The following is a 20,306-nucleotide window of genomic DNA, read 5'->3' on the forward strand; positions in this document are numbered from 1 at the left end:
TGTTTCTGTTTTTCGTGGTTTGTTGGCTGTCGCCGTAATAATTTATGATTGACGGCAGCGAAAAACGAAATCGCTAGTTGGATTTTGAATCTTAGAGTTCGCATTTCACTGAAAACCGCAATAAATACCCTGCTAGCTTGTGGAGTGGAGTAGCTGAGCAATTTCTTTGGGGCCTGTACTACAGATTAATACGATATTGTTACACTTACAGTTGAATTCTGATAAGTCAAACTTCAAGGGGGGATCAAACGAGGACAAGGTTTGAGTTATTGAGGGTAAAATTAGTAGGAAAATGACCTGGGGAATTGAGAATGATTTAAGTTAGCAGGAGGTAATTGAGTCATTGAGGGTTCGGATTTTTGGGATTCAGTGGTACGCAATACTTAATACTGATGAAATCTTCATAGTTTGGGAAATAGATTGTTTAACAAATCATGGATTTGTTTTGAAAGTAAAAAGAAAACTACTGACAAATTGGGATTAGGGGTACTTTTATTAATATTTTTGCATGTTACCTGAATCAGCACCAGTCTGTTCTTTAACGCCAGCTCCACTGCAGCAAGCTGTGTTTCATCAAGTTTGCTTTTGCAGCTGCCACTTAGCCGCAGTCTTTCAAAGTCCTTCAGAAGTGAGTAGCTTGAAGACTCATCTCTGGGAGTAGAATCAGGTAGTGACTCTTTGTGAAAGATGATTTCCCAGTCAGGAGGACTTTTGATTTCATTTATGTATTCTGCTTCCTTCATGTGATCTTGTTCTGGATAAACCAAGAATTCCCTGAACGGAACGTGATCTGAAAATAAGAGAACAAAAAATAATGATGTCTTTTTTGGCCAAAGACAACAACCACCAACACTTGTCACGGGCAAGCTTCAGCCAGCACAGGCATCAATGGGTTAAATATTGATTATAAATAGCTATTATAATTTTATAGTCAATTAATTTATCAGTTTATTCATTCATTCATTAAATAATTCAACCTTTGTGTTGTAATACTTCCATAGCTGGGGCAAAGGCAACATAGAAGGTTTGGCTCTCTGCCATGAATGCTCTCTTCTCTAGAAATCAAAGAACAATAAAAAAACATTAATTATTAGTAAACATTAAACATTAATTATTAGTTAATTAGTTAATTATTTATGAAGTACAAATAAATTATGCACAAAATGAGCACTCCGCAAGACCATGCAGTTTAATAGGTTTTGTGTAGTCCAGTCTTATTCCTTCTTACTGTGTGATTACACTCAAAAACAGCTGAGAAAGGTACCATTAATTTTTAAAAACATTTGGATAGTTAATCTTATTTTGTTAGACATTTAAGTGCACACAGTAGTATAATAATTAAGTAATGCTGTGCATTTTTACTCATCATTTGCATTTGTCTCGCCCTTCAGGTTTGCCAAAAAACTGCAAGACTCATGACAATAAAAAGGAATACTACACACTAAAACTGAACGTCTAAAAAGATATACTTACTTCTGTTAGTTAGCTCCTGCATCTTTGCAATAAACTCTGCCTCAGATATTTTATTTGCTTTGTCACAGAGAGTAATCTTTACAATCCTGAAGATTAAACATTCAGTTTAATAAAAGAAAGTCTGAGCTAGACCCAGTGTCTGAGTTGTTGTCCAGATGAACATAACTGAAAGGTGTATTTCTTCATGATACAGGGAATGCTATCTGTAACTTGTATTACTTGATCTTAGGTTCCTTTTTGGGCCGTGTATTGGCAGAGGCCAATGGGATTCTACTGTATAAAAAATTAATTACCTTTTAGATTAAGCGCAGCCACATTATATTTATGTAGTTGAGTCCAAGAACTATTTTGTTCTTATCTGATATCAAATATCTGAGCTCGAGTATGCTGTAAGTCCGATTGGCTGTGAACACTTGATTATGATTATCATAAATTTTGGTTCATGTGGAACTCCCAATCACTTAACTCTTTCGGGGAATGAAAATGAGATTCTGTTTTAACAAGTCATTAAACTTGAATTGATGGGATTAGGAACAACCAATAATATATAACCAACCTTTGTTTATCAATGTGCTTTTCCACCACAGCCCATACAGGATTTTCAAAAGATTCATCCATTGAGATGCACAGGAGATCTCCATACAACAGCCAGTTTGCAGGTCTGTCATCAATTAGATAAAATAATTAAAGGTAATCAAGAGACCCTTAAAATGGTCAGTTATTTATAGTCAGCTTGCTTTATTGTGGTGTATGGTAATTAAATAGGATAATGATTCAGAAAAAACGAAGGGAAATACCAATTGTACTAACCTTTTAAATGCACTTCTTAGGAATGTAGCTAAGAGCCGACTACCCACAATTTTGCCGGCTATAAGAAAGCTTATCACCAGCTGAAATTTTAAATACTAGAAAAAAAAAGACTTGAGGAAATTTTAAAGGTATGTACACAGGCCAGAAAAGCCAACTGAGCCTAAGCTCTCCAAGTTAAAACCATTTTAGTCGCCATGGCGACTAAAATTTTGGAGCTGGCGACTAAATTGGAACCGAAGTCGCCAGCCAGGTGACTAAAATTGAGAAGAAAGGATTGAAAACACATTCTTAATTTAGCGACTAATATTTTTCACTGATGGCCAAACTTCAGTTGAGCAGTCGGTGGCCAAATGGCCACTAAGGAAAAAAAAATAAACTTGGAGGGTTGAGCCTGCTTAGTTTTTCTTAGCTACATCCCTGATATCTATGCACAAAAGGATCGACTCATTACCTACTGTAGTGTGTGGTTGTGTAAAATATTTAAAGGTCATTTAAGAATGCATTATGTGAGATTATTAATTCTCAAACTCATTAATAATTCATCTTGCAAAAACAAACATTTTAAGAAAATCATAACCATGAAGGAGGTTTGGATACCCGATATTAATTAGCATAGATATTTACAATTTAATTTCTCTGTTTACTCCATTGTTTTTGTTTTGATTGAGAAGATAAATCAAACTCTTGAGACAGTGTTTCATAAACACCTCGGATTTTGTCAAAAAGTACTCCGCTGTACATACGTCATATTTTCAACACCCTTTTTAGTGTTTGGTTATCCCAATGAAATACAGTACTGTCTCTCATGTTTGATACATTACTTGAAAACAAAGTTTCATTTTTATTACTTACTCCCATTGATCACTCTTCTCATGTGACTCAGGCACGTCATATTCAAGTGAGAGCAACATGACAGTTGGTGAATTCTCATGACAGGTGGAAGCTCCTCTCAGAGAAATCCTAACAAAAAATAAATTTATAAATAAATAAATAAATAAATAATTATGTGACAGAGTTTAATGTTATTTTAATTTTTTTAAACTGACTGGAAAAAGAAAGGTAGGTAAGTTAAAGCCATACATGGCCCATTTTGCTGGAACTTTTCCTGGTTTCTGTAGCATGAAGCAACTACACGTAGGAGTATTTCTACCCGGCCCTTTATGAGATACTAGTCCATCACAGAGTTGCATTGGGCGATTCCAGAAAATATCCGTACCCTACCACGGACGGCTTCCATATTTTAGCCCCCCTTGCCTTCGGAAATTCCAAAATGCGTTATCCCCCCATGCCCTCGGAATTCCATAATCACTAACCCCCCCTCCCGTTCAGATTTTTTTATTTTTTCATCAAGCTCTTTAGAATTCCCGTCAGGGTACGCAAATACGCCCAATGTGGCGTATTTTACATCAAATTATTTCAAATGACTAGATCTGTACATAGAGACAGTCATTATGACGCAAGAGATTCTGGGATGAAAATGTAAAAAAAAAAAAAAGACTTTTCTCACCCTTGTTCAACAGATACAACCTACATTAACTTTACATTGCCCCAAACTGGTGCAGAACATAAAAATAAGAATATCATGTGATGCACGTGTGTAAACTAGGAAGATAATACGATCGAATGCACTGACATATCCGCCATCTTGAATTTGAGCCTTCAGGGTCAGCAGTCGCTCCCAACCCACGAACTTCAAAATGGCGTCTCGAAGCGTAGCAAAAGAGTTTCCCACTCCACTGAATGGACTAAATATTTGTGGATCCGCTTTGACAAGAAACAAAGAGCAAATGAAGAAGTTCATCAATGTTAAGGCCTCTGAAGCTTGATGTAGAACCCACATTTTAGCGATTTTTTTTGTAAATGAACGCAAACACATGCCTGATCGATCGATACTTGTCTTGTATCCTGCTTCCGCGACGCGGTCGTCAGTTTGTGCTTTATTTGCAAATTGGTAGTCCGCAGATAAGCATTTTCAAGGAACACAATCTTGTTTTCTCCTCTGGAAATCCAGGATCTGGAACTCCCCCATGCCTTCGAGATTCCAATCGTAAGTATCCCCCCATGCCTTCGGAATTCCAGTTCAAAGAACCCCCCCTTGCCCTCGGATTTCCAAAAAGCCGTCCGTGGTATGGTACGGATATTTTCTGGAATCGCCCATTAAATTTGCCAGTACCCATTAATTAATACACCTGGGTGAAGATATAGGCACTTTAAGAGTAAAACTCAGTGCCCCATGCCAGTCAGGGGCTTGAACCCAGCCACTTAATCCCAGGCAAGTCCAGTGCACTAACATTGGGCCGTGGCAGGTCACCGTTCCTCCCAGAACATTCCAGAAAAGAGCCGGATATACTGTACATACAATCATGTAGTCTTGAAAATCTCCCACAAGTGGCATATGTCAGTGCAGACACCCTTGCCCAGGATAGTGTGTCTGCTATATATAGGAGAGGTATCTCACTCTTTTTGGAGGTTAAAACTGAATTTTGGGTCTGCCTGTCTACCTCCTTTACTCAGGGTTTCAACCTTACTGGAAACCAGTAGTACATTCACAGTGGTGCCCATAATAAAGTTATTACCTGTACATCATCATATCTTTCAGATCACTTTTGTATCCATTTGTAACAAAATCATGGATTCCTTTCCGTAACTTGTAAAAGCACTCCTCTCTAAGAAGACGGAAGTAAGTATTGAAGTACTCTTCCTCTGTTAGATACTTTCCCTGTTCTCTAATCACTGGCAAGTCATCTGTCTTCACTCCTAAAATGTGCAACAACATGAAGCATAACAACATTATTACTGTACTGACTGAAATGGCATAACATTAACATGATCTCCTTTTAAGAAATCAATTGCCCCATCCACCCTGGCCTTCCTCCAACAAATTATTTGTCAGGTAACCCAACAGTTTGCCTTTACCATGATATTCTATAAACTTCTCCTTGCCCAAGGATGGAGAATGCTATTCTCCTGATAAATCACTATCCAATTCAATGGATAGTGTTGTATGTTGCGTCAACACTTATCCACTGGATGGTGAAATCTTTATCTGATGGATTAAGTGTTATCCTGCCATTGAATAACCAGGGCCTGGAGAAAGATAGGTGAACTGTACATGTGAGATCAGAGTTACGTGCCATGTTGCCCAAGCTTAAGAACACAATATAAAGACCAAGCCAGTCAGGCTTTTAAACCATAATATATTGTTTCCATATACATGCAATTAGTTGGTAGTCACAAACTTAATAGTTATAGCTAATTTGCCATTATTTTTGTACTTACTAGGTTTATGGATCTCTTTCATCACAGGTATCAAGGGAAGATCTTTCCACCCTAAGGATTGAAGTTCATCACAAGCTCCAGGTACCTCTAATGCAATGATTGATGACAGCTTTGCTAGAAAATCGACAGCTGATCGTCCATTTTCTTTTGCTGTTTGTAAATCACAGGAGCCATTCACCAAATTATGAGCAAGAACTTTTGCCATCGGCAACACTTTTGGACCAGAAGAAGGCATAGCAGCAATGACATGTTCCAGAATACTCTGAACTAGGCTGAAAGCAAAGTTTCAAAAAAGGAAAGTATGGGGCTTAACTGGAATTTCCAGAGTGGTGGGAGGATTCAAACCAAAAAAACTTCTGTGGGAGAGGTATGGGTATTTTCTGAAACAACACAATTGGAATTTGAGGTCGTCCTCTGTGCAATCCAAATTTTGCTTTACATGTATATATGCATGGCACCACTAAAATACCGATAGACCACTTAGAAATTAATTCATTGTTCAATTTCCAAATTAAAGTTATCAAAGTATAACTACATTGTACCGTAGTATTTATTCGATCTAGCGCCCTGGTGGCTTATTGAATTTTTGGACCTTGAAAATGATAATTATCAATAATAATTTATAAATAAGTATAACTGATACTACTTTCCTCAGTCATACTATCAATAAAGTCAGGAAGGAAAGATGCAAAGAATGCACTTTGCTGAAAACCACCCATTATTTTGCTGACTGTGTGAGACATTTGTTTTTGAGCACTGGAACAAATCTTGTCAACAATGGATAGAATCTGCAAAGCCATCTGGGTGGTGCATTTTTCCTTTGACAGTTCAAGGATGTAATCCCAAACAGCATGGCACCTGAAAATTAACACTGACAGTTTAGCAAGCTTAAACTTACATTATTTATCACATGTGAATGTAGATGTCAACCTCCACATATACCCCTTTTAACATGTAGCCACAGAACAGAAATAACATACAGCACTGATTGATAAGGCAATTTAAGACACATTTGAGAAGAAAAATTAGCAATAAAAAAATGGAACAATGTTTCGATGACGCCATGTCATTCCATTTTCTTAACTTTTCTTTTCAAATGTTTCGCAAAACATTTTGTTATTCGCAATTTAAGAGAGCACATGTATACATGTAGTGGAACATGGACAATAAGATGGAATGTGAATACTCTGTAAGAGCATAGTTAATAGAGGGAAATGGTTATGAAGCCCGACAAAGTTCTTTGTTATAGGTTTTTGTTCACTATTTTGGGGGTTAAGAGTGCACAAAACCTGACAAAATACAATAGTAGGTGGTTACGTGTGTTCATGCAACTAACCAATAAAAACTTTGCGATTACGTAACTTATGCATAGTGTATGAGTGCAAAACAAAAGATGTGCACTCTCATGGACCTTCCAACCTAAATCTTGGCCTCTTTGTTTGCTCCTTTCATGTTTGCCGGGCTTCTTAACCATTTCCCTCTATTAACTATGGTAAGAGAGATAACATTGTTTGATTTTTCTTTTTAATCATGGCTACCTTATAACTGAATTACTGCATAAAAAAACTTCAATAAGGTACCGGTAATTACTGATATAGTGTTGTAATGCGATATTTTTAAAATAATTATTTTTTGCTAAGTACCGGTAGTTCTTAGCAAGAACTGAATAAGAACTGAACCCACATCCTCCTAAACACCAGGCCATTACTCTATTCACTGATGAGCTACAGAGAGACTCATGGTAAGCAAGTTCATTTTCTTGCCTACATAGCTACTCAGGTAGGATCTCAGCTGCAAATTATACATGTAGCATACTGAATGGTGATGAATAAAAAAGATGGTAATTTATTTCTATAGCTTATAATTTGCTACATGTAATGGACATAACCTTGTAAGTTCAATCACGGCTGCAGTTGAGCCATCCATCTCCACACAGTTTGACAGACGTTTCAAAAATGATTCAATTTCAGTCTGATTAAGAAAGTAACACCTAATGAACAAAGAAGAGAAAAACTGAATTACAAACTTTAATAAACTGAAAAATAAGTATATTATAATGGTACTCTTGATCATGAATTAGGCGCGGTGGCCTAATTGTTAGTGCGCTGGACTCCGGAATAGAGCGGTCCAACTTCGAGGCCTGGCCGGGGTCACTGTGTTGTGTTCTTGGGCAAGACACTTTACTCTTACAGTGCCAAGCATCACCAACAGATAAAATTGATAACTTACAATCAATATGCCAATTATTTGGAAATTGGTGACCAATCAGTTAAGAGAAATTTTGTGATTATGAACAGATTTTTTGTTATTTTTTTTCTTGATCATTATAATTGATTTTCACTGATCATTAGCCATTTGCATTCATTCTTTTCTTTCCTTTATAAGTGATCAACAGCTGAACACTTTTCTACACTGTACATAATGTATCCAAGTTTTGTTGATGGAATTGCGTACATGACACAAATTTAATTGTCTACAGTCTAATAAATCAATATTATTGTTATGTTTAACATACATGAATACTTCTGGTTCCAATGCAACTCCCTGCTTTCTTGCGCACTTTGTAATTTCAACAATGTCTCCCACTTTAAAGCGATATCCTCCTTTAGATTCATTTTTTAAATCAATGACATGCTCAGTCACTGACAAATTGCCATGTTGTTTACCACGACCTTTCCTTTTAATCAAGACAGATGCCTTGAACTTTGTGTCAGATTTCCGCACCACTACACCATGAAGCTTGAGGTTCTCCTCAAATAAATCAATCAGAGCTGGGCATCCAGGACTGCTAAACTCAGAAAAACTGTCATTAGCTTCGGCCATGGCCAACTTTGAGAACTGCTGGAGTTGCTCAAAAAATTGCTTTGTCGTTGTGCCTGTTACCGTAACACTCTCAGATTTCTGTTTGTCAATGAAATCAGTCAGTAATTTTTTACGGTATTTGTATGTTGGGTGTCCCTGGCTAAGTCTGTATGAAGTGTCTTTCCAACCAGCTGGGACAGCCACCTCAGTAAGGAATTCCACACATTTACCCTTAAAATTACGTATTTCCAGAGCATCTTTGCAAATGCTTGCCACTAAATCATCAATCTCTTTGGTTGCCATCGTTGAAAACGCTCTAAAAAATCAATTTTTTAAAAAATATAAATATGTATGCGCTCAAGTATGTCTTTAGGGGAAGGGTAGGCAGTTTCTTGCATTTTACAAGTATCACTCCTTTTCTCCGGTAAGGACTCTGAATGCACCATTTCATTTAACGCATTAGAAAGTTTCTTCCTCTTAACAGAAACGAAAGGATAATCGTTTGCAACGAGCAAAAAGTGCACGTTATCGGCGACTACCATCCCTCTACCGGTGGGGTAAACGTTTCGTCTTTTTGAGCGCATCTTTCCAAGAATCTGGAAGCCAAAGGTCAATTTCTCAGAATCGTGGACTGCACAGTCATTCGCTGGTTGGATTCAAAGGAAACACGGTTCAATTCCGAGAAACAGCGTTGCCATAACAAGCTGAACCAAGGCCTCAAATCGTGAAAACTTACGCTGCACAGTGAAAGCAAACGTAACCAAACCGTCCACCGCCATTTTGAGAAGATTATGCTTACTCCACAGGAGTAGTGAGGGGAGCAGCGCTGCCTCGTCCTAAAACGGAGGCTCGATCACTTCCGGGCTTGTCTGCGGCCTTTTGTAAGGGAATTCTGAGTTTTGTCGATGACTTGACGAATGTACAGAACGCTTCGGATGAAGTTTCGTTTTATTCGCATTCTTTGTTTTTTTTAGGACGAACCAAAGACCTGGACCCGCCACATGAACGGGGGCTCGTCCCGAAAACTTTGCGGTTAGGGACAGACCATTATTTCCTTGGAGGGGGGGGGGGGGGGTATCAAATATTTTCCTCTGCATACTTTTATTTTAGTTTATGCACCTCTGCAAAGATTTTTTCTCATATCAAACTACTTTTTGTTATACATCGTGTTTGCAAACAGTTTTATCTTTTGTTTTGCTATGCCCTGCAAACAATGTTATCAATATTTCCATCCCCCCCCCCCTCCAAAGTAATTATAGTCGTTTTAATCTTTATTTAATTTGCAGTTATGTCATATCCACAAAGACCTAGAAGAGATAAGAAATCTGGTTCTACATTTGTTCGTGAAGAAGTAATAAAGATACCAATCCCTAAGGACAAAGTAGGATTTGTTATAGGAAGAAAAGGATGGAGACTACAGGAGATAAGGGATCGAACTGGTGTCCAGATATCAATAAAAGACGATCACGCTCATTTGAGGGGCACAGCAGAACAATGCCAGAATGCCAGAAAGTTGATTGAAGAAGTTCTGAATGTAAGTACAAGAGTTCGTGGGGCGGAGGCGGAGGGGGGGAGGGGGGAAATTCCACATGAAAAAGACGGGGATGTTCGTTTGAAAATTAGATTAACCACGAAAGTAGACCAATCTGGGCGTGCAAAACTTTTTTTACGAAAACCACAAAAAACCTGTATGCCGGAAAGACCCTTACGGAAGGGGGGGGGGCGGAATCCGCCCCCCCCCCCCGGTCTGAAAAGATCCAAAAAAGCCCGTTCTGAATAGGGTTAAATTTCTTCCATTGATATCCAAACACTTTTCTACTTTGCTTTGTAGAATGCCCGCGAAGGAGCTCGAGGTAATTCATGTCACGGAGGATTTAGGAAACTGGACGTTACGATACCCGAAAAACTCATGGGTCAAGTTATTGGAAAAGGACGTGAAAAATTGAATAATATCGAAACTAAAACTGGGGTAGCTTTGAAAGTCATCGATAACAGCCTGTACATCAAAGGATCAATAGAGAAAGAAAAGAAAGCCATACGAGAAATAAAGGCCATTGTGGTAAGGATGTGATTAAAAAATTGAGTCGAACTTGATTAACTTACGTTAAGGTATCACGGAAGGGAAATTGGCGTTTTCGTTCCAAGTGAAATTGTGTGAAATTTATCAACGGTAACGCCAATAAAGTGTATATTTTCTGAAAGCTTATTGAAGATAGATTGTAATTTTGGATTTTGTTTTGATCATATAGACTCCATATAGACCATAATAAGCAACGTCAGCATTTTCTTTGCAATTATGATGTTGCGCAACATTGGATTTATTTGTGAACTTATTTATTACTTTATTGGGGTTACCATTGATGGTTTGCACGCAATTTCACTTGGAACAAAAACACCAATTTTCCTTCCGTGATACCTTAAGTCAAAGTGTGAATATCGATTAACCTGGCCCTATTGAAGCGACCTGCACCAAGAAAACATATTTGTGAAGACAAATTGTACCTTCATATGAAGTAACATAAACCATGGGAGAATCTGGGCAAAATTCCATAAAAGTAGAGATTTAGGTCTGTGTGCTTTTTCATACTTTTTTGCTTGAATAGCAGAAAAACGGACAAATTCGCCGTCCTCACTTTAAGTACACCTTCAACTGTAGGTGGAGAAAGGTCCTGTGAGTGAGAGAGTAAACTTATTTGTCCAAGAATACAGACTGAGAGCAATTAATACTGTATATTAACTCTGTGTACACCGTTATCAGTATTTTTTATTTCTTATAAAGAATGTCGGAATGAAACGCTCACAGCTGGCTGTACCTGTTGCACGATTTGTTTATGTGGACACGAACCAGTTGGAAGAGAACCACGAGTTTGAGTTGTGCGTCGCAGAGCAAGTAAAAGTCAGCTCAGGAGAGAAATGCTTTAAACTTAAACTACTGGAACATCCTTTACAAGAGGTATGTCGTTTTGGCTGTAACAATAAAGCCACGGCCGTCAAAGCCAAATAATTCCAAATCAACATGTGTACAGCATTTTAACTGGCACTTTACCCGCAATAACACCGCTGTTAATGAGGCTCTAAACTTTGTAATGTCTGTAAGGGTAACTCCGATTTTTAAGTCGAGCAACCATTGGCAAATTTTCGCGGAATATTCCCTCATTGACGCCAGCTGAATGTCAACTCCACTGAGTTTTATGATATGCGCAAAGGAATAGCCAACCTCTAACCCATAAAGACGTCTAGGAGAAATGAAAACACCCTGCTTTCTGTACGTTTTTCTACAGCTTGCTGCCACACATAAAACTTCTTAAAGCAAATTTGTAAACAAAACTTCGGCTTTTCTTTCAACAGGAAACCTGTTTTGATTTTGCCGACACAGAAAGTCTGAAGGAAAAGGTCTTACAGGCGTTGAAGCAAATTCATAAAGAGAAGGACGAGGAGATGGTCAAAGTTGACATGTGGTGTCATTTTGGACACGCCTACATAACTAAGGTTGATGAAGGTGAGAGATGATTTCACTTAATTGCTTTTGAAAAAAAAAAAGACGTAGCTAAGGAAGACTCCATATAGACTGTGGTCTGGAAAACATGGTTTTTCGCCGCTTTTGATAAAATCTGAGTTGTAACCCCCGTTATGAAAGAATTGCGGATTCTGTTTAAAAGGAAAAGCAGATACAAGGGACGGCTTTGTTCTCAGGGAACAGGGGAACAAAGAACTTTATTCTCAGGAGTGATTTAAAAAAGGACTTTACTTTTTGATTTTGATAGAACAGTGGAAAAAGGGCTTTGTTTTCAGGGAATAGGGGAAAAAGGCTCAAATTCTGAGGAACAAGACAACAAAAGGCTTTAACTGATACTAACAAATGACAAAAATTTTCAATGACAATAGACGTTAGTATCCCCTTATCCAGACCCTTTTTTGGAAAGGTCTAGATGGGTAGGGCACCACGCGCACGGAGGGCCACGGCCTTCGTTGTAAGCTTCTGTCACTGCCTTGAACTGTAAAGTAAACGGCGGAGTCCTTAACCTTCATTTCTTCCGCTATAGACGAAGAAGAGGAAACGTTTACCCTGAAGGATGTCAAAGAGAAAATTGAATTTGGGAAAGGCAAAAGCTGGAAGCCATTCTTCAAGGAAGGCGTTGAGAGAATGGAAGTTGAGCAAATAGAAAAGTCGCTCACATCTTGTGCTGCTAAGGATGATAGAAGATACGACTTCACATTCTTCACTCCTTCTTGTAGAGACATTCGTGTCAAGGTAAGTTATATACATACAGGGAAGAAAGACGTCGCCTTCGATCTTGCTGGATTGATAACAAAATTTAACTAAAAGAGCCGCCTAAGTTACAGTGGAACCCGGATAATACGGACACCAAAACGACACACAAAAGTGTCCGTATTATTACGGTGTCCGTATTAAGCGGGTTCTCATGTAGAATAAACGGGTACCGGATTGATTTTACCGATTTGAAGACAAAGGCATACAATCTAATGTCTTAATTGTAAATTAAGTTCAAACTATAGAAACCTTTCGCTCCAGTATAAGCCAGGACCATCGTGATCAGTGACATTTTCGACCCCAGAGCTCTTGTCTTTTGCACGTGTCATGCGCAAAAGAAAAGTGCTGGGGATCAGTGTATAAAAGTGGCCCTCGCGCAAGCTAAACGCACAAGCATCGCGTAAACCTCGCGCAAGCTCAACAAAGATTTGACACGATTCTTGCAGAGCCCTTTCTTCTCAAGTATATCAGTGGAAAAGAAAGGGCTCTGCTCGCAGGGTGGGTTAAAGATCGCTTTGAATTTTTCCCTACTCAGAAAAGACAGTACCAAGATTTTTTTTTTTTTTTTAAAAAATGAGGAGATATATTAATATAAAAGGTTCTTACTATACCGCAGACAACCTTCTCTCCCCCTGTTAGGTAAACGTTTGGCTTCAGTTCCGAGAAAGACTTAAGTCAAAAGGTCAATTTCCACGAACCGTCTTCCTGCAGTTATTCACTCGTTTGTTCCAAAGTGCAAACAGCATCATTTTCTCTGCAAAAATACGAGAAATTAACAAAACCTAAGCGTCAACACCCGCCAAAACTGACAGCGGTACACAACGGGAAGAAGGTGCTAAAAACCACTAGACAGCGAGAGCCGTGGACAGAGTTTGCCTCGTTCTAACGCTGAGGTACGGCTTTTCGTTCACTCTTCAGAATTATGTCTTTATAAATGCTGTGATATACTATTAGTGACTTTACATCTATATAGAAGTACTACATAGCGGTAAAATTACAGCGTAAAGGGGTTCATTTTTAAGTTTTCGAAGCGGCGAAATCCTTCTCGCGCGTCTGCCGTCATGCAATCTTAGAGATCGTAATTTGGTGACTACCGTGACTGGAGAAGTCAGTGGTCCCCTATGCCTTAGATGCGCGGCCTGGGAAAAATAGATGAAAGCCTCTCAAAAAGGAAAGGTCGTTATTTTTTATGTAAAATATACAGATTGAGAAGCCATATTGTATCATATTTATGGACTCAAGTCAATGACGAGAGTTCGTAAATAAATCTTATGCATAATTTATCTACCCTGTCGCCCCCGCCCCATTCCTCTCTCGGCTTCGCTTCCAGGCTACATGAATAATAGCATGTTGAGCTTGGAACAGGCTACACGAATAAAGCCTACTATCACGACTTTGGTTCTTCTGGTATTGCCAACGCTTAAAAACAGAAACAAAAATTGATAGAAATCGAAACCACTTCTCTGATGATCATAAAATACGTTGAACACTTTATCTTCATGAATGTTTCAAAAACGAGTTCGACAAGAGCAGCAGCTAGGGGCGATCATCTTAAGCGAAATTTTTTTTTGGCCAAACTGAATTTGAGTTTACTTTTAAACACGACTCAGCAGCTCAGCAGGAAACTATACTTTCTTTTTTCCTTAGTTTCTTAGTCATGTCGCGTGATTCAAGGGAAGGCGAAAAATCCAGGTGCCAAAGAACTAAACATGAGCCAAGAAGACGGAGAACGAGGGGTCAACCAAGCTGGTATGACGAAGCCGCTAATGTAAATTACCAAGAAGAAGTGATGCAAATCCCCAAGGACAAGGCGGGACTTATTATAGGAAAAAAGGGCTGGAGAGTCAAAGATATAATGGAACAAAGTGGAGTTAAAAAGTTATCCATCAAAGAAGACCTAGTCCACTTAATAGGAACAGAAGAACAACGCGCCAGTGCTAAAGCGATTATCGAAATGATCTTAAGGGTAAGCATAAGATTTGTTCTTGTTGAATTTTCGTGCTCCTTTGACTGATCTCTCCATTCATTTGTTCATTAATCCCCCCTCAACCCGGGGCCAATACCGTTCAAAACACCTTCATATTCTACACCCCCCGTCTGACAAAAGCCTCTGGTCCATACAGGCGTTATAGTGGTCCTTGGCTCCCGTCCTCCAACCCTCCCTCTCTCTTCACCATCATCCTTCCTTCCTTCCTTTGTTCCTTCCTTCTTTCCTACCTAGCTGCCTACCCACCCAACACCCACCCACCTACCTACCCACTTACCTACCTATCAACACCCTACCTACTATCTACCTACCTACCCACCCACCTACTACCTACCCAATTACCTACCTACGTACTTACTTTATACCTACTTTCCTTCCTTCCTTCCTTCCTTCCTTCCTTCCTTCCTTCCTTCCTTCCTTCCTTCCTTCCTTCCTTCCTTCCTTCCTTCCTTCCTTCCTTCCTTCCTTCCTTCCTTCCTTCCTTCCTTCCTTCCTTCCTTCCTTAATTCCTTCCTTTCTTCCTTCCTTCCTTTCTTCCTTCCTTCCTTTATCTTACCTGCTCGTTTGTTCATATCCGTTTATTCGATACCAGGGGGAAGACAGTACTGATGAAGGCTTTCGAAAAGAGCTAGACTTTATACCCCAAGAATGTATGGGTAAAGTTATTGGAAGAACCCGAGAGCGGTTGAACGACATAGAACAAAAGACTGGAGCAACTTTGAAAGTCTGCAAAAGGGATGCGAATAGCTCGATTTTTATCAAGGGATCCACTGAGAGTCAAAAGAAAGCTATTCGGAGAATAAAAGAAATCGTGGTAAGTCTTCCTATGAGGGAAACTGCGGGGACTCCAGCCCAGCTGATTTTTACCCTGGTTTCAGATGTTTGTCTTTTCCATTTTGCAACCAAATTTGACCCGCAGGCTGTTTCGCGTCAGTAGCCTGAATACAGAATGAGAAAACCTCTAAACTGGAATAGTTAATTTTCTGTAAGAAGGAGAATATTACTCATCCAACACAGACTATCCCTTCCATTCAGCATTTTTGTCGTGAGCCCCAACAATCCTCGTGATACGGACGAGGAAGGCCGAGCGCCCCATGCTTATAAGACACGAATTTACAACCAAAAAGGAAAAGGGGGCTCTGAACACTGATTTCCCTTAAATATTCACTGTTCGAACACAGAACCTACAGATCTCATAAGATCTCTAATTTTAAACTGGCTTACGAGGGGAATTTTAAGTGAAGTCGTCCGGCCAGAATTTTACTTCTGTTAAGAATTCTCTTTGTACATCTTAAAATTTGTTTTTATTATTTAATTAAGAATTGAATGAAATGTCTGCATAGTGGTTCGCACTACATTTAAGAGGTCTGGCGAAGCATATATCATAGTTTTATTGATGTGAGTTGTGTAATTTTTCTTAAGTACAACATGATGAGACAGTCGCAGTCAGGTAAACGCACAGAGCGGCTTGTTCATGTGGATACGACCCAGTCGGAACTGAACCACGAGTTTCAGCTGTCCATCGTACAACCTCCAAATGCCTGTAGCTCTGACAAACCTATCTATAAACTAAAGCAAGTAGGTATAGACCAGCCTTCAAAACAAAAGGTAGGTAAAAGGTAAGGCTGTATTCAACCCTTGTGGCCCGTCAGACTGGCAATTTTCTCCGGTCCCCCCCCCCCCCTCCTATTCGTTGATCTTGAAGTAGATATTAACTTTGGGTACATGATGTAGTAATGTAGAGGTTTGTTGCCTAATATCTCCCTTGTACATTTCCATTCCTTACTTGAACAGGGTTTGCCTCCTGGCTTCACTGGCGTAGACAGATTAAAAGATGAACTCCTCGCGGTGTTAAGGAAAATTCACAAAGAAAAGGAAGAGAAGAGGGACATAATTGACATATGGTGTCATCTCGGTCACTCCTACATTATTGAAGTCGATGAAGGTTAGAGAAAGGTTCATTACTTTGCGGCTACTGCTGTACCTAAAGACGGTAGCTACAGTTGGCGAGTCAGTAATTTTTCGCGCGCGTGCTTTGGTTCTGCGAACCATAGCATTCGCACGCAAAGACCCCGTTTACACGGGTCCGGACAAATTTTTGCACGGACGAATTTTGTACCTGGACCGCCTGTTTACATGGATCCGTGCAAATTTTGTTACAGATTGCAGTGGTGTTTACACGGAACCGTGCAAATTTTAGACCAGTCGCGGCATTTGAATGGCTTTTTTACGTGTCTGTTGTGATTGGTTATCGCTAATGTTTTAAGCCAATCATGTTGCAGCTAATGCAGCACGCGGCAAATCAAACATGGCGGCAGAAGCGGCAGACAAGAACTTTACGTGGTCTGATGAAGAAATTAATTTGTTGCTTAATGTAGTTATAGACTACAAAGCAAGAAAAGCAGGGGAATCGATCCATGATGCCTCGATCGATGAAGATGGGAAACAATGGCCATTTGCAGCAACGTGTTCGACAAAAGCCCAGCTAATCCCGCCAAAATAGCGATGCAGGCTGCCGCCGCTCGTCTTCTCATATCTGTGAACTGCTTTCTGGGTTTCTTTTGCCTCAAATTTTTAAATTTTTAAAACAAAATGTAACAAAATAGGGGCATAATGCAACAAAATGTTTCATTTTTGCTAAGCAACCAGGCAAAATATAACTAGATTCCAGGCCTTAACCGCGCTATCTGTGCAAAAAGTTGCACGGTTCGGGTGTTTACACGAGTCCGTACGAAATATGGAACCGTGCCGGTCAAAAATTTGACCTGCTTTTTTCAGGTCCCAAACTTGCACACTTAGCCGTTCAAAAATTCGTCCAGTTCCGCCGGTCCCGTGTAAACGCAAGGTGGAACCGTGCAAGTTTTTGTCCGTGCAAAAATTTGTCCGGACCCGTGTAAACGGGGCCAAAAACTCTCGCCAGCTACCCGGGCTTAGCGGTTTGTCGCATAATCTGTCTAGTGAAACGAACAACACAACGAATCATAGCTTGCAACTCAGTGTATCAGTCTGCGATGCTTGCCTACATTATATTACAGACGAAACAGTCAGTTTCGCTCAAACTTTGTATTTTTTTTATATACAAACGTATAATGTAACATTTTTACTTATTCTGTTGCAGCCGACGAAGACAAGGAATTCACTCTTGCGGAAATCAAACAAAACCTCGAGGACGAAAAAAGTTGGAAGTCAATCTTTAAAGGAGGCTTAGAGAAAATAGAAGTTGACTGCATTGAAGAGGATCTTAAATCCCGGGCAGCCAAGGAGGAAATAAGATACGACTTTACCTTTTACACTCCATCTTGTAGATATGTTCGTGTTAAGGTACATTTACAATGTTTGTTAGAGTTCTCGATTATTTCGAATTCGAATCTCAATATATTAGTTGATTAAGTAGAAATAATTCAATAGTATGTGGCGAGGTAAACTGTAGTTTATACATTTTCCAATGAAGTTTTCCCTGTATAAGTAAATTCGATTGTGGTGTACATGTCAGTAGTCTGCGTTCGGACCTACTGGCTCACCAGGCCAGAGCTTACCCCGGTTTCTGTGGCATTAAGTGACAAGAAGTATTTCTACTCCTCCCTGGATGGGATGCTAGTCTAATTTGCCAGTACCCATTATACGCCTGGGTGGCGAGGGGAAGTTTAAGAGTGAAGTGTCTTGCCCAAGAACGCAACACAGTGCCCCGGCCAGGGCTCCAACCTGGACCGCTCGATCCGGAGTCCAAGTACTAACCATAACGCCTCCTCTATAGTCAATACTTCCACATTTTTACGCTTCTCCTCTTCTCCTATTTCTACTAGGTTTGGCTTACAGAGAAAGACGCTGCCGAGCAGGAAGGAGACGAGGCATCCTCCAAGGCGTTCTCTCGCAGTGCACCGTTTGATGTTATGACTGTCTCGTCCCATGTATTGCCTGATGAGCAGGGAGATTCATCACGCAAGCCATGTTTTTACATGTGCTCTCAGACTCAACAGAGAATGAAAGCGGACTCTTGATGGCATCCAAGGAATGCGACTACCGATTGTTCGTAAAAACATGTAAGAAACTGGAGAGAAAAACAAGCAATTAATTAATTTTCCATTTGCTCTATAATTACTCTACGTCGTTCCGTTTCTGTTACGGAACGCCTTGTCACTAACGGATCTTGAATCACAAAGGTAATTTTACTTCTGATAATAGCTGCACACATAAACCCTGTTCGACATTTCTAACGAAGTATCTACCGACAGATACTCTGTTTAAGACACTCAACATTTGAAGTTCGTAATAGAAAAAGTAAACAACACTCCGCGTCCACCGACCCGCCTCTATTCTGAATTACGAGCAAAGGACAGACTACTCAAATGGGCAAAAAAATTAAAAAAACGTAACCAGTTAACTATCTTTTCTGATATTGTTTCTCTCCAGGCCCAGTTGGTCTTGTTCACAGGACGCTTCAAGCCGAAGAAGAAGACAAAATTCTAGAAAGTTATCTCATGGGAATGAAGATTGAAGGAGATCACCTGGTTTTGCCACCAGTCTCCGAACGTCCAGACGGGTTTGACCTGTTTTACCAGCGCCGCAGTCTAAGAAAGATATATGAGTATCCAATGGACGAGGAACAGTTTAGCTTGCTTGTTTCTAAATATCAAGAGGAAACCGTGGATCCTGTGGAGACTGATGCGAGCAGTTTCGACGAAATAGCCACAGAGGTATTCTTTAATTTTCAAAACTTCACCTGGAAGTTTATTGTTCTCAAAATGCAATAAAAGAGGAATAGTTCCGCAAAAAAAGCTTTAGAGGCCAGGACTAATGACAAACTAAGGCTTATCACTCGTGACTCAATAGTCCTTCTGTCCTAGATCCGCTCGTCAGTCAGTCAGTCAGTGATTGATTTTAATCCTTGTGCTTTGTTTGGCTATGTAGACGGATATACATCTTCATTGTAAAGAATGGGACGAACTGCTTAAGGAAGGAAACTGGGAACCAGAGCACATTGTGGCCAAGCTACCAACATTCTTACAATTTCTAAGACAAGTTCAAGGATGTGTGACCCCACAAGTAGCGGTCGGTGACGAGGAAGATTGAATACCGACTACTGTTTCGTGAAAGCGATTTTTTAATCACTGTTGCGGTAGTAAAAGCAAAACCAACTTTACTGACACCTAACCAAACACAACAAACAGAACAATTGTAATGAATCAATAATGAATCTTTCATTTTTAAGTTAAATTTCTGGCAACGTTTTCGCTCTCAGTTCAAAAGCATCGTTTTTGAGCTAAAATTTTGACCAATTCTCAGGTATCAGGTACTCTATCCAGACCCTCAATAAACCTTTTTAGCTTCATTTGTTTGTTGCCCATTTCAGACAATGTGTTGTTACCCTTTGGAATTATTTCTGGTGAATGAATAATTCTCCGATTGATAACGAAAATATTTTCCCGAGAACATCACATGATCTGAAGGCAGATAATAAAAGTCTATTATTTGTTGTAATTACATCAGTGTATAAAACAGTCTATATAACAAGACGAAAACACTTTCTGTACAAATTATTAAAATCGTGGAACGGAACTGAACTCAGTATTATCCACTTGACAGTTTTGTCAAAACTTTACCACTGAAATGTTCTCTTGATAGCGATTCATCCGATGGATAGAGTTATCCACCCTTTGAACAACTGTGCCCTGGATAATAACA

The 20,306-nt window shown here is 39.6% G+C and overlaps 1 protein-coding gene and 1 pseudogene across 3 annotated transcripts in view; one reads left to right on the top strand and one right to left on the bottom strand.

The window, feature by feature from the left end:
• LOC144637777 (NFX1-type zinc finger-containing protein 1-like) overlaps positions 1 to 8,802 on the bottom strand; it is a 34,370-nt gene extending 25,568 nt beyond the window's left edge. The window contains exons 1-10 of one of the 2 annotated variants that reach the window (XM_078496856.1): positions 8,078 to 8,802; positions 7,451 to 7,552; positions 6,200 to 6,420; positions 5,563 to 5,829; positions 4,860 to 5,040; positions 3,136 to 3,243; positions 2,030 to 2,134; positions 1,474 to 1,559; positions 978 to 1,055; positions 516 to 790 (exon numbers count right to left, since the gene is read on the bottom strand). In XM_078496856.1, the coding sequence (XP_078352982.1) occupies positions 516 to 790; positions 978 to 1,055; positions 1,474 to 1,559; positions 2,030 to 2,134; positions 3,136 to 3,243; positions 4,860 to 5,040; positions 5,563 to 5,829; positions 6,200 to 6,420; positions 7,451 to 7,552; positions 8,078 to 8,667 (2,013 nt within the window). In that variant the 5' untranslated portion in view covers positions 8,668 to 8,802. Of the gene's footprint in view, positions 1 to 515; positions 791 to 977; positions 1,056 to 1,473; positions 1,560 to 2,029; positions 2,135 to 3,131; positions 3,244 to 4,859; positions 5,041 to 5,562; positions 5,830 to 6,199; positions 6,421 to 7,450; positions 7,553 to 8,077 lie in introns of those variants that run through there. The other variant, XM_078496855.1, reaches the window with a different exon arrangement.
• Positions 8,803 to 9,031: 229 nt separating this feature from the next.
• On the top strand, positions 9,032 to 20,019 carry LOC144639066 (uncharacterized; annotated as a pseudogene). The gene is made up of 14 exons (XR_013568058.1): positions 9,032 to 9,898; positions 10,196 to 10,423; positions 11,144 to 11,317; positions 11,713 to 11,863; positions 12,408 to 12,616; positions 13,254 to 13,276; positions 14,285 to 14,603; positions 15,217 to 15,438; positions 16,047 to 16,232; positions 16,419 to 16,569; positions 17,743 to 17,945; positions 18,428 to 18,664; positions 19,035 to 19,318; positions 19,533 to 20,019. The product of XR_013568058.1 is annotated as an uncharacterized LOC144639066 (transcript).
• Positions 20,020 to 20,306: the final 287 nt, after the last annotated feature.

The sequence above is a fragment of the Oculina patagonica genome, chromosome 14 (genome assembly GCF_052425735.1).
Source record: "Oculina patagonica isolate OP01 chromosome 14, crgOcupat, whole genome shotgun sequence".
Lineage (NCBI taxonomy): Eukaryota > Metazoa > Cnidaria > Anthozoa > Scleractinia > Oculinidae > Oculina > Oculina patagonica.